Here is a 15,396-nt window from a genome sequence, read left to right as displayed (position 1 = left end):
TGGTCTGAAGTCATTGAGGCAGGTGATCTTTGAGGTCTTTGGCACAGGAATGATGGTAGAGAGTTTGAAGCACTGTGGGACTGTACATTGACTTAAAGAGATATTAAATATGATGGAAAATATTGGTGCCAATTGTGCTGCACAGTGGCTAAACAAAGCAGGACTGATGCCGCCTGGCCCTGCTGCTTTCCTAATGTTCAGCTTTTTGAATGTTGCTCTCACCTCATCCTCCTGGATGCAGAAGGGTGGCATTGGAGAAGGAGTAGGGGGGATGGCTGGTGGAATAGGTTTTTCAAACCTTGCATAAAACGTATTTAATTTATTTGGGAGGTTATGGTCATTATCTGGAGGGGAACAGGGGTGTTTTTTGTAATCTGTCATTTCCTTAAGTGTTTTCCATATTGCTCTGGAGTTACTGAAAGGGAATTGTTTTTGAGTTTTGTTGTGTAGCTGGACTTTGCTTTTCTTATTGCAGCACACAACTTACACTTGGCTGCTCTATACTGATCCCTGTTTCCGTTTTTGTATGCCCAGTTCTTTTCTTTGTGTAGAAGGTGTAATTCTTTGGAGAACCAGGGTTTTTTATTGCCGTAAAATGTCACGGTTTTGGTAGGGATGAACATTTTCTCGCAGAACTTGATATATGATGTCACTGTGTCAGTGAGTTCATCGAGGGATTTGCAAGTGGAACTAAATATATTCCAATTAGTGCGTTCAAAACCCCCTCGAAGTGTTTCAATGGCATCCATGGACCAGGACCTGACAGATTTTTATGTTTTCTTGATGGATTTAAGCTTTTGTCTGTATTTTGGGATGAGGAGTAACACAGCGTGGTTGGACTTTCCCAGTGGCGCCCTCGGGAATGCACGGTAAGCATTTGAAATTGAGATGTAGCAGTGATCCAATGTTTTGTTTTCTCTGCTATGGCAAGTGACTTGTTGCTCATAGTTGGGTAGTTCGAGGCAAAGATTAGTATGGTTGAAATCACCTAACACGATGACAGATGTGTCAGGATTGGAGTTTTCAACATGGGAAATGTGTCGTGAGAGTTCGCTAATGGCTGTGTTAGCATTAGCTTGTGGTGGAATGTAAACACCGACTCGTACAATTGAAGCAATTCTCTGGGAAGATAATATGGTCTGCATTTCAAACTGATGAATTCAATATCATAAGAGCAGTAGCGATGAAGGATTGTTGTGTTTGTAACAATAGGAACTATTGTTAGGAACCATTGTTTAGTTCCTTGTTTCCACAGAGGTCGTTTATTTGTTGCACCTTGATTAACGGACCGAGCATGATGTATAACCTTACGTGCCGAAGTTATTATTAAAGTTTATAGCCCAGTGGGGTTGAAACGAGTTGTAAAGTCTTATTAGTAGAAGGAAACAACACACTTTAACATGGTAGCAGCGGCGGACGACTCGGTTTGAAGTTTGGTGCGGAAAAGTTTTCTAGGCGCGGGAGAGCAGTTAGTGTTGCTAAGCAACGTTCAGTATATGTTAGCATTAGCTGCTAGTGTGAGACTGCCGTGGGACATGGATAGGCTAAAACCACCGCAAACGTTATGTCTGGACTCAAGCAACCTTTCGAGGACATGGAAGGCCTGGAGGGGCGAGTTTGCTCTGTATGTGGATTTAGCCATGGCTGACGCCGATGACAAACAGAAGGTGAAACTGTTCAGCTATCTTGTCGGGGAGAGTGGCAGGGAACTTATGGACACGTTACTGGGCGACACACCGAAGGATGCATGGAAGTTAGATGAGGTTATCAAGAAGTTCGATGATCACTGCGAACCCAGCGTTAACGAGACTGTGGAACGTTATCGGTTTTTTTTACAAGAAACCAGGGCACCAGTGAACATATAGACCATTATGTCATAGAACTGAGCGTGTTGGCAAAAACATGCAACTTTGGGACATTGAGAGACTCACTCATTTGGGATCAGATTGTGTGTGGAGGTAACAACACAATCATAAGAAAAAGAGTGCTCCAAGAGAGAAACTTGACACTGGACACACATTTGCAGCTGTGCAGAGCCGCTGAGCTCTCAAAGGACAATGTGAAAACCATCTCGGGATCGATGGTGGAAGACGTACATGCTGTGCAAGGAGCACAGTATTGGAAACAGACGAGCAACACTGTGGAGTGCAGATATTGTGGAAAAACGCATGAGAAAAGTAAACAAACGTGCCCAGCGTTTGGGAAGAAGTGCACAAAGTGTGGAAGAGAGAACCACTTTGCAGCAAAATGCAGAGCAAAACCGGAACTAAGGAAAAATGAATATGTGAGTAAAATAACAACTGAATCTGAGAGTGATGAATATGAAGATATTATCACCTGTGTCACTGAAACTGAGACAAAAACTGTAGATGCAGTAGAGACTGACACAGGGAAAGATGTGCATACAGAGACTGTAGAGGAAGTAAAAGAAACTGAGAAAATTAAGAAAACTCAGCTTCTGTATGCTGGCATGCTTCTAGGCAAGGACATGGTCAAATTCCAAATAGACTGTGGTGCCAGTTGCAATATCATCCCGATTAACCTGCTGAATCCAGATGCCAAATTAGAACACACGAAGAGTGTAGTAATGTACAATAAAACCAAATTAAAACCACTGGGAAAATGTAAAGTGAAAATAAGAAACCCGAGAAACAACAAGCTATATCGCTTAGAGTTCCAGGTGGTGAATGCAGCCGGTGCAGTGCCTCTGCTGGGTAGGAGAGCCAGTGAGGCCATGAAATTGATAAAAGTGCAATAAGAAAACATCATGACAATAGACAGTATTGTCACAACAGAAACAACAACAGGACAGTGGACAATGGGACAAATTAAAGATGAGTATGCTGATGGCGATGGCGTTCACTGGCGATGGCTGCCTCGAGGGAAAATACAAAATAGAGGTGGACAGCACAGTGAAACCAGTACAGCTGCCAAAGAGGCGGGTCCCAGTTGCCATGATGAAACCGCTAAAGGACAAGCTACAAGACCTACAGCAAAGAGGGATCATAACACCTGTGGAATGCAGTACAGATTGGATCAGTGCAATGGTCGGGGTACAGAAACCAAGAGGGAAACCAAGAGTGTGTATCAATCCCAAGCCTTTGAACAAAGCTCTAAAGCGCAGTCACTTCCCACTGCCAACCATTGAGGACATTTTACCAGACTTGTCAAAAGCAAAAGTGTTCACAGTGTGTGATGTCAAGAGTGGATTCTGGCATGTGCAGCTGGAGGAGGAGTCCAGCTATCTAACATTTGCCACTCCATTCAGATGTTACAGGTGGCTGAGGATGCCAATGGGGATAAGTCCGGCCCCAGAAATCTTTCAGAGAAAGCTCACACAAGCGCTGGACGGTGTACCGGGCTTGTACATTATAGCTGATGATGTACTGATCACAGGCCAAGGGGAAACACAGGAGGAAGCTGAGCATGACCATGATGGAAAACTGAGACTGTTTCTTGAAAGATGCAGACAAAAGAACATCAAGCTGAACAAAGACAAATTCAAGTTGAGACAAAAGGAGACCACATACATTGGACACCGCCTGACGGCTGATGGACTCGGGGCGGATCCAGAGAAAGTGCGTGCCGTTGAGAAGATGCCAGCACCGACGGATGTGAAAGGAGGGCAAAGGCTGCTAGGTATGGTAAATTATCTAGCCAAGTTTTGTCCCCACCTCTCAGACCAGTGCATAGTGTTGAGAGATTTGACTCACAAAAACAGGGAGTGGAATTGGACAGCACAGCACGAGGAGGCTTTCCTCAAATTGAAAGAGACTATAGCAAAGGTCTCCGTACTGAAATATTACAACCCCGATGAGGAACTCACAGTGCAGTGTGACGCTTCAAACACGTGCTTAGGTGCAGCGCTCATGCAGATGGGTAAGCCAATAGCATTTGCAAGCAGAGCACTCACTCAAACAGAGCGTGGGTATGCGCAAATAGAAAAGGAGTTCTTGGCAATGGTTTTTAGCATGGAAAGATTTCACCAGTACACATACGGCCGAAAAGTGACGGTGCAAAGTGATCACAAGCCATTGGAAACAATTGTGAGAAAACCTCTACTGAGTGCACCCAAAAGGCTGCAGAGAATGATGCTGCACATACAAAAGTATGATCTAGATGTAGTATATGTGCAAGGTAGAGACATGGTGCTAGCAGACACTCTGAGCAGAGCTTATCTTCCTGAGAGTGCACTGGATGCAGAACTAGAGACTGTCAACATGGTACAACACTTACCTATCGCAGCAGACAGGCTACATGATATACGATCTGCCACAAAAGAGGATGAAACACTGCAGCTTCTCATCGAAATGATGCAGCAAGGATGGCCTGACGATAAGTCAAAAACACCAATGGAAATCAAGCCCTACTTCTCATTCCAAGAGGAGTTAAGCCACCAAGATGGAATAGTGTTGATGAGTGAGTGCGCTGTCATCCCTGATGCATTGAGGAAAGGCATCACTTGCCGCCTACACGCATCACATCTGGGTGTGGAAGGATGCCTACGGAGGGCTAGGGAGTGTGTCTATTGGCAGGGCATGAACGACCAAATAAAGTCATATATAGCAAAGTGTGACATCTGCAGATCAATGGACATTAAGCAACAGAAAGAAGCACTGATGTCACATGATGTGCCAAGCAGGCCGTGGGCAAAGGTGGGCACAGATCTGTTCATGTTTGACAACAAAGACTACCTCATAATTGTTGATTTTTTTCTCAAATTTTTGGGAAATGGATTACCTGGCAGATACCAAGTCAACCACAGTGATACGGAAGCTGAAAGCTCATTTTGCCCGCCAAGGTATCTCAGATATTGTAATCTCGGACAATGGCCCACAGTATTCGTCACAAGAATTCCAGAAGTTCAGTCGACTGTGGGGATTTCAACATAAAACCTCATCACCAGGTTACCCGCAAAGCAACGGCAAAGCTGAGTCAGCTGTTAAGACAGCAAAAAGACTCTTGCTCAAAGCCAAGGCTGCTGGACAGGATTCTAATCTCGCCCTTCTGGACCACCGCAACACACCATCACAGGGTACTGATACCACACCAGCACAGCGGCTGCTCAGTCGCCGTACCAAAACACAGTGGGGTTGAAACGAGTTGTAAAGTTTTATTAGTAGAAGGAAACAACACACTTTAACAGTGTTGTTACACCAGCGCTGATTGACCATGAGACAAATGCCTCCACCTTTTGACTTGTGAGATAGTTTGACTGACCTGTCGGCTCTGAAGATGGTGAAGCTGGGGGGGGTTACTGCTTGATCAGGGACCGATTGATCTAGCCATGTCTCGGTGAAGCAGAAGGCTGAGCAGTCTCTGTAGTCTGTCGGTTTGTGTTAACAAAAGTTCATCCATTTTATTTTTGAGGGACGCATGTTGGATAGGATCAGTGCCGGTAGTGGGGGCCGATAGGGCTGTCTCCTGAACCTGGAGAGCACCCCTGTTCTCCGTCTCCCTGTGCTAGGTGTATTTTCCCAACATGGCGATCCAGTGATGTTTAAAACCAGTATATCCTCTGGAATGTTGGCGTATAGTCCCAAATTGCCAAATGTAGTCCTCCTGATGTATAGCAACTCCTCACGGCTGTATTTCCATAGACACAATGTTTTTCTGACATAAAATATAGACAAAAGTGCAAAACACAGCAGCAGAGCAGGAACCGGGGCCAGGCTAACGGTGGCCATTTTGTGTAGAAATTAGATTAATTTGTACCTGAGATCAATTTGTACCTCTGGAATAGCTCTATTAGGCTCTGCTTGTTTAAATTGATGGGATAGGAGTCTACCTGTTTTGTCGCCATGTTCATAAAATGTTTGTCTTAATTTAAATAAAAGCTGTTCAGTATGTCTGATTGACAGGTTCTCAAATTCAGTCTGTAGCTGTAGCAATTCCTTATATAATCCAGATTTTGGGTCAGTAGAAAATCTATTGTCTATATCTGTTATCTGAGGAGACAGTTCTGAAAGACATTTTGTGCATTTTTATTTCTCAAAATCTGAATAAGTTGTCTAAGGAAGGCTTTGACGGATCCCCAAATTATAGTGTATGACATACCGGGGGTCGAGTTAATGTCTAGATAGGTATCAATTTTCTCATTTATAAATCTGATGAATTTATCACAGGACAGCAACAAAGGGTCTAGTCGCCAAGTGCGCTGCGGTGCTACACTATTGGGGAAATGCATATATAAGTGAAACGGGCTGTGGTCAGAGATAACAATGCTGTGGTACTGGCAATTTGTGACTAATGGGAGGGAACCACTATTGAGCAAGAAAAAAATCGATTCGTGAATATGAGTGGTGAACTGGTGAGAAAAATTAGTATCGTTTAGCTGTAGGATTTGTTTCTCCACGGGTCTGTAAGCTTGTATAAGTCCGTAAATGAAAGAAGAACCTTACCGGATTTGGAAATTGCACTATCAGGTCTAGGTCTGGACTTGTCTAGGCCAGGGTGCAGCACACAGTTGAAGTCACCTCCCAAAACTAGATGGTGTGTGGAGATATGGTATTTTAGCTAGAAAGCGGGAGAAAAACTGTGGGTTGTCCCAGTTCAGACCGTAGACATTAGCTAAAACAATCTGTGAACCAAAAGGTTTACCAGCAACAATTATGTATCTGCCATTCTTATCAGCAATTACTGAAGTTGGAACAAAAAGGATTCCCTTTTTGATCAGTATGGCTGTGCCTCTGGACCTATCCTCGTATTTCGAACAAAATATTTGCCCAATCCATCCTCTCTTAAGTTTGGTGCATTCATTAGTGCAAAGGTGAGTCTCCTGAAGAAAAATAATTTCTGAGCCCAGGAATTTTAGGTGTGCAAACACATGGCTGCATTTAATCAGATGGTGAATTCCTTTTAATATGCCAGCTGGTGAGTCGAATAGAGCCTAAAGTACTGGAACTAGATGATGCCATAATTTATTACTATTTGTGCAATGGGATCAAGTGGTATAGGTCTGAATAGCTTATAGTCTTTAGTCTTTTCCAAATGAAAAAAATGTATAAAAATGGAAAAAAGAAAACAAATTAGAAAGAAATGGGGGAGGGAAAAAAAAGGAAAACAAAGTCCTAAATCCCTATGCAGATCTCCCTTCAAATGGAAGATTGCACCAACCTCCTTTAAACTAAGGAAGTAAAAGCACATAAAGTGTTTGTTGTCAGGGAAACTGCTAACCAGGGCTTACAGAACATGCCTTGTCAGACTTTTAAGGCACAAAAGGTAATAATAGAATAGTAAAAGCCTTATAACAGCAAACAAAAACAATATCCTCAGTAACAGCAACAGCAAAAACATTAATAATGAACTCAGGCAAAAATAGCCCAAACCTGAGGTGGAAACATTCGTATCAAAATATAGCCCTTAAAAAAGCACCAAACCTCTAAAATATTGAAACAAAACAGTCCAGCGTAAATACTCACGTAACTGTTGTGCCCTCTGTTAGCATCAGAGAGCACAATTATATTTCCAATTGTCAACAGATGTTGAATCAAGGTGTCGTTATCAGTTTATGCCCCTTTACTTTGGTCTGGACCTCATCAAGTAACTTGGAAGTGTGTGTCTGTCCACTCGAGTAGCATGAGGAATAATGGCCTGCGTTACATTGGATTGGAACTCTTCTGGGTCCAGGAAAATCTTCTCCAAACTGTTATATGTGATACAAAGTCGGGCCAAATGAGAGCTATCAAATCGGACTCCCTCTAGTCCTCTGAGCTGCTGCCTGATGCCATTGAAGGCTGCGCGGGCCTTGGCCCACCCGTGCGGTGTAGTCAGGGAAGACTGATATTGTCATGTCCCTCACCTTAATCCTCCGCTTCTCCCTGGCAAGACGCAATATATTAGCACAGTCACTGTAGTAATGCCGATGTGAAACAATGGTCCTGGATCACTGTCCTGGCTTTGGCACCGGCTGTAGTGATCTGTGACACCTGTGTATCAACGGGGCGTCACCAAGGTCGAATGCTTCCTGCAGCGGGTTTGCAACCGAACTTGTGTAACAACTATTAGGAACTACTAGGTTCCACAAGTTATCTTAATAGCCACTTTTGACTGCTTTCGGTAGATCTTATCATAACTTTTTTTTTTTGTGCAAAACTCACTTTAATGCAAATATATGCAATTTTAGGAGCATTCAGGGAGCGGCAGGTCTGTATCTTTTTTTTTTTCACAAAGTTATTTAACTTTAAAAATCCAAAACCATCAAAATGACGGGCTTGGTCATTGTTGGATCTCTGTCAAAAGACTTCAGGCCAACACTTAAGCCAACACTTAAGACCGTTTTTTGTGGTTGACAATGATGGATTTCGGAGGTTAGTAAACATGCTGGAATCCAAGTATACATTTCATTATGGCCATACATTCTTGAGTGACTTTTTTTGTTTACAAAATCCAGATGCTGCAAAATGTTAATTTATTTTATTTTATTTTATTTTATAAAATCACTGCTACTGCATGCTGCATTGTTTTGTTTTACAGTTGTTAATTCATTGCCAAAGACAACTCATGCCAATTTTTTGCACACGCTTAGGTCATGGTTGTCTACTTCTATTTTATTTTATTAAAGAAGGAAAGCAGAAGCACTTTCACTTAAAGGAAAAACGAATTTTATGTGAAGAAAAATGCTGTACATATCAGATTATTATTTAATAAAGACCATTTTTAAGTCATAATTTTTCTTCTTTTTTTAATATGAAAAAATATATAATGGACTTTTTTCACAGTATTATCATACTGTAAGCTTTTGGTATCATTACATCCTTATTACAGGCAAATGTTTATTGGGAAAAAAAGTGTTGGAACTGCTATAAATATTGTTTTCAGAAGCGTTCAAGGAGAGATGTCTGTCAAATAAAGTAATTTAAAAACTTAATGAGAGGTAGTTTTCCCTAGTGGTGCTTTTGACAACATCTAATGTGTCAGACCAAATCTGCCAAACACTAGTACCTTACGCCCAGGTGCTATTCCTCTTTATTCCTTTGTTTTTGCCTTTTTTCCCTTTAAAATGAAAACAAACCGATCAATGAACTAGAATAATATATATATCCCTAATGTACCAATTTCATCCTCTTCTACATTCCAGGAAGTGTGAACACATAAAATCAGTGGTACATCTCCATGTGCTGAAGTGCAGATAAACTGATTATCCTGTCCATGACAGTGAGCAGGAAGTGAGCAGGGTAACAAACAGGATTGTGGTGACCTGAATGACATGTAATGGGAACACAACAGTCCTTGGTAATATGGGAATACTATCACCATAATAACAGGGAATAGCTGATTCCATATGCAAAACTACTCTACCCTTTTTTCATTCAGAATTCATCCGAGGTTCATCACAATGGACTGTTAGCCAATGAAAAGTGTAATGTCGAGCCAAAACTGGTTTCTGAATAATACTCACTCAAATATTTAGGACCTCATTTTGTAAGAAAATTTTGTTACTAGATTCTCTACATTAATTCAGACAACAAAATGGTGCATCACGATATTGCAATATCCAAGTTTCATCTAGATACGATACCATTGAATGACAGTAAATGATTATATTGAATTGCTGCCCAGCCCAAGAACACAATATCCATCCATTCATCCATCCATTATCTTAACTGCTTATCCTGCTCTCAGGATCGCAGGGATGCTTGAGCCTATTCCAGCAGTCACTGAGTGGCAGGTGGGGAGACACCCTGGACAGGCCAACACACAGACACACACACACACACACACACACACACACACACACACACACACACACACACACACACACACACACACACACACATTCCACATTCATTCCTAGGGACAATTTAGTATGGTCAATTCACCTGACTTGTATGTCTTTGGACTGTGGGGGGGGAAACCAGAGCCCCTGGAGGAAACCCAGTCAGACATGGGGAGAACATGCAAACTCCACACAGAGGATGACCTGGGGTTACCCACCAAGGTTGGACTACCCCGAGGCTCGAAGCCAGGACCTTCTTGCTGTGAGGTAGCTGCGCTAACCACTGCGCCACCGTAGAGCACAATAACGCCAGTTAAACATGGCAACCTTGAAATTGTTCCCCATGAAGAAAAAACAAAAACAAAAAAGCAACAACAAAAAAGGGCTATAAACATCTGATCAAGGGACAGAACAGTTTCTGTATTGCGACAACACAGACAGCAACATCTCTCATCTCATCTTCAGCTGCTTTTTCTGGGTCAGGTCACAGTGGCACCAAGCTAAGTAGGGCACTCCAGACATCCCTTTCCCCAGCAATGCCCTCCAGCTCCTCCTGGAGGATCCCAACGCGTTCCCAGGCCAGATTGGACATGTAGTCCCTCCAGCGACTTCTGGGTCTACCCCGCGGTCTCCTCCCAGTTGGCTGTACCTGGTAAATCTCCAAAGGAAGGCGCCCAGGAGGCATCCTAATCAGATGCCCGAACCATCTCAACTGGCTCCTTTCGATGTGAAAGGAGCAGCAGCTCTACTCCAAGCTCCCTCCAGATGTCCGAGCTCCTCATCCTATCTCTAAGGCTGAGCCCAGACACCCTGTGGAGGAAACTCATTTCAGCCACTTGTATCCGCGATCTTACCCTTTCGGTCACTACCCAAAGCTCATGACCATAGGTGAGGACTGGAACGAAGATTGACAGGTAAACTGAGAGCTTTGCCTTCCGGCTCAGCTCCCTCTTCACCACAATGGTCCGGTACAACGTCCGCATTACTGCTGATGCTGCACCAATCCTCCTGTCAATCTCCTGCTCCATCCTACCCTCAGTCATGAACAAGACCCCAAGATACTTGAACTCCTTCACTTGAGACAACAACTCATCCCCGGGGGGGGGGATCCACCATTTTCGGGTAGAGAACCATGGCCTCAGACTTGGAGGTGCTGACTCTCATCCTGGCCATTTTGCACTCGGCTGCAAACCGCCCCGGTGCATGCCGGAGGTCACATTCTGATGAAGCCAACAAAACCACATCTTCTGCGAAGAGCAGAGCTGCTATTCTGGGGTTCCCAAAACAGACACACTCCTCACCTTGGCTGCGCCTTGATATCCTGTCCATGAATATCACAAACCGAATCGGAGACGAGGGACAGCCTTGGCGGAGTCCGACACCCACCGAAAACTTGTTTGGCTTTGTGCCAAGAATGCAGACACAGCTCTCACTTGGGTTATACAAGGACTGGATGTCTTGTAGCATCTGCCCTGGGGTACACGGTCGTAAGCCTTCTCCATGTCCACAGAACACATGTAGACGGGCTGGTCAAACTCCCATGCCCCCCTCAGCACTTCTGCAAGGGTAAAGAGTTGGTCCGTTGTTCCACGGCCAGGACGGAATCCACATTGTTCCTCCTGGATACGAGGTTCGACAATTGGTTGGGGCCTCCTTTCGAGCACCCTAGAGTAGACTTTTCCAGGGAGGCTGAGCAATGTGATGCCTTGATAATTGTAGCACACCCTCCGGTCCCCCTTTTTGAATATGGGAACCACCCCTCCAGTCTGACACTCCACAGGTACTGTCCCTGACCTCCATGCGACACTGAAGAGGCGTGTCAACCAAGACAGCCCAACAAAGTCCAGAGCCTTTAGCATCTCAGGGCGAATCTCATCCACACCGGGCACCTTGTCAACGAGGAGCTTTTTAACTACCTCAGGGACCTCTGCCAGGGATATGGGTGGTGCTTCCCCTGAGTCTTCAGACTCTACCTCCTCCACTGAGGAGGTGTTAGTCGGGTTCAGGAGCTCCTCAAAGTGTTCTTTCCACCGCTCGACAACATCCCCAATCCAGGTCAACAGTTCCCCTCCCCAACTGAGCACAGCCTGAGTCAAGCCCTGCTTCCCCTTCCTGAGTCACCGTATGGTTTGCCAGAACTTCCTTGAGGCCAACCGAAAGTCCTCCTCCATAGCCTCGCTGAACTCCTCTCACACCCGAGTTTTTGCTTTCATGACTGCCGAAGCGGCAGCCCTTCTGACCTCCTGGTACCTGTCTGCTGCTTCAGGAGACCCCTGGGCCAGCCAAGTCCGAAAGGCCTCCTTCTTCAGCCTGACGGCTTCCCTCACCACTGGTGTCCACCAGCAGGTTCTTGGGTTGCTGACAGACAGCAACATTTATGCACATTTTGAAATGTAGTGTGTAGCATGTGAAGTTTAGGAGGATGGGGATGAGTAATCGCATTACTCAAAACTGGAGAGGGGACCGTTTTAAAACAAGCTTGTACCTTTGCAAAGTATCAATGAAACATCAAGAAATGGGCCCATGGAGAGTGCACACACTTGACACATAGAGCTAATCAGCGGTCATTCTCTATTTTGTGGTGACACAGCTGTTTAGCATGCCGTTTCCGAGGATGCATGCTGGTGGTTATTTTGAGAACCAGAAAATTTTACTAGTACCCATCTTTTTTCCCAGTAAACATCAGCTGTGGCTTGAGCACAGCACGCCTCCAATTTCATTATGTCACACAATCACTGTTATCCCCTCACTGGTGGGTAAGTGCAGCCACCAACCAATACTTGTAGGTACTTTGTTTATATTTTTAAAAGAGGAACAGCAAGTTTTTTTCATTTGATTAGCGAAAATAAACTTGTTAAACCCTGACCCAATAAAGGTATCGTCTCCCTATCTTAGATAACACTATCACCGTTTAGTGTATTTGCAATATTTTATCCATTCATTCATTCATTGTATATATCTGCTTCATCCAATTCAGAGTCATAGAGGGCTGGAGCCTATCCCAGCATGCATTGGGGAGAAGGCAGAGAGATAATGGCATGAAGAGGTCATCAGTCCATAACAGGGCTCACACACCCTTCATAGCTATTGACAGTTTAGAGTAATTTAAAATTCACAAGGCTAACATTTGGATCAAACTGTCCAAAGTAAAATCATTGGTAAACTCTGCCCACTTTTACATCTTAACTTGACTTTAACCTGCCACCACAGTCATTTTGAGAAATTAATGTTAGGAGTCTAATTTTCTGAAGTCAGTAACAGTGTATTATTTCCCTAAATATAGTCCATGTCATTTTGCTGTAGGGATTTGCTGAGCTTCTCTGCTATTGCACTGTAGGACAGTATATATAGGATGTTAATCTCTCACTCTGTCTCTTTGAATCAATCTCTCACCGCGCTACCTCTCTCTCTCTCTCTCTCTGCAACACCCATTGCATCCCTATTGACAGAGATAATACCAAAACCGTCACCCCCTGCAGTAACTTTGCACATTAGTGAGAGAGAGAGAAGAAGAGAGAGAGAGAGGTAGAGTTTTCTAGCACACACTTAATTACTTATGTTTGGGCATGTTCCTTTTCTTGTGTCCCTCTAGCCATGTTTCCTTTTAAAATGTTGGGTAAATTTTGAGTTGAGGGGATGCTGGAGCCTATCCCAGCAGTCACTGGGTGGCAGGCGGGGAGGCTCCAGCGTCCTCGCGACCCTGAGAGCAGGATAAGCAGTTTGGATAATGAATGGGTGGATGGATGATAAAGTCCAAATACAACTTGGATGCAAACGTGGTTTGTTCCATTGGCTTATGTTAATGGATTACACCAACTTCTGTGCAGAGGATGATGCAGTTAAGGACATTCAAGAGTGACATCAAGATGGGCAAGATGGCAAAAGGAGAAATTTTAACTTTAACACAATCTTTATGGACACACCAACTTTTCCCTTTCGAGAAACGTTTGTGTTTTTCAAAACTTATTTTGTATATAATGGAATTTCCATTCAGCCATCTTTGCAACCACAAATTATTCATTACAGATAACTTGATGGAAAAGCAGCTCCTGAGAGTGTCTGCAAATTCTCTCAGGGTAACAATAAGTGTTACTTTTTAATAATCTATCATATTCTCTAAGGACTCAGTTGTTTGAGCAGATTCCTGTTTACAGTTGATGCTGTTCTTGTCTTCCTATGCTGAACATGAGCCCATTAAAAACATTATGATTCGCCCAAGTTTTAGGTTTCACACTGCCGGAGGGAGGGTTCATTGTTGCACTCAACTTACATTCAACATGGTTTGCTGCGTCTTGATCTCAGGGAGTTTTCTTCTCTTTTTTTTTTATTCTTAATTGTTCTTTATTTGACAATTGGATCCTCCACACTGCATTTGTCCTCTAATTAGATCCTGTAGCACACACACACACACACTTCTTTGCTTTGTTATAATTTCAAGGATACTGCTGACTTGGGCTCATTCTCCAGCCCCAGAACTTCAATCATCACCACCAACCGTACAAACATTCTTCATGTTAATTACCTCTGAAAACAGTGCTACCAGTTTACGTCACAGTTTTTCTGTGCATGTCGAGAAATGGGCCCCAAGCCTTAGCCAACTCATAAGCATACATAAGACACATATGTTCTTGAATAGACATATATGAATGCACGCATGCACACACACACACACACACACACACACACACACACACACACACACACACACACACACACACACACACACACACACACCGGCCAGCCAAACTGTGGTGTGCCTGTGCCAGCCTCTGCAAGAAATTTTGCTTACTACAGGATTCTAAAAAGTTGTGAATGTTTCCGTTAGTGTGAGTCAGTATTCACATCAATAATCCACATGGGATGCACTTCAGGATCGGAGCATGCGGAGACAACAAATGGGAGGGTAAACAATTAAAAAAAACAACAGTTTGTTTGCTCCCTCCTAAAGCATCAAATTATCCGACTTTACACAGTGCTTGCACACTGCTGACTGGCTCTTTGTCTGTGAGACACAGATAACTGCAAACACACACACACACACACACACACACACCAGCCTGCCAAACGGTGGTGTCTGTGCCAGCCTCTGCATGAACTTTTGCTGACTGCAGCATTCAAAAAAGATGTGAAGGTTTCCGTTTCATGTGAGTCAATAGTCACAGCATCAATACTTCACATGGAATGCGTTTCAGGATTGGAGCATGCAGGGAAAACAAATGGGAGGGTAAACAAAGAAGAAAAACAGTTAATTTGCTCCCTACTAATGTGTCAAATTATCCAACTTTAGATAAATCTTGCACATTGTTGATTGGTCCTCTTTCTGTGAGAGACACACTTACCCCGATGGCTGTCAGAATGGGGACCTGGTAGATCCACTTAATATTACCTGCACTCAACTCCCAACACCTACAATATAGACAAACAGAAGAAAGAGAAGGACACAGGAGAGGAGGAGGTGAGTAAAATGAAGAAATGAGGATGGAAAATGTGAGGAAAAACTGGGTGTTGCAATAGAGTTTTATTCTCCAAGTCCATCTCCAGTGTTGGTGTTGATATTTGGCATCACAAGGCACACAGTGTAGGCCTTGTATGTCAACCCACAAGTCACACATGGGTCTGGTTGGAACCAGCAGACAAAAAAGACAGGAGGAAATTGGAAAGAGAGAATGGCCAGTATT

General features: G+C 43.7%; 1 protein-coding gene across 1 annotated transcript in view; it reads right to left on the bottom strand.

Moving 5' to 3' along the window:
- The window catches only part of pth2ra (parathyroid hormone 2 receptor a), a 104,226-nt gene that overhangs the window by 50,309 nt on the left and 38,521 nt on the right, over positions 1-15,396 (bottom strand). Inside the window, exon 6 of the mRNA XM_056289757.1 lies at positions 15,058-15,124. Coding sequence (XP_056145732.1) covers positions 15,058-15,124 — 67 coding nt within the window. The remainder of the gene's footprint in view (positions 1-15,057; positions 15,125-15,396) is intronic.

The sequence above is a fragment of the Lampris incognitus genome, chromosome 11 (genome assembly GCF_029633865.1).
Source record: "Lampris incognitus isolate fLamInc1 chromosome 11, fLamInc1.hap2, whole genome shotgun sequence".
Lineage (NCBI taxonomy): Eukaryota > Metazoa > Chordata > Actinopteri > Lampriformes > Lampridae > Lampris > Lampris incognitus.
Note: the sequence above shows the minus strand (reverse complement) of the source record. Positions and strands in the feature narration are given on the sequence as shown.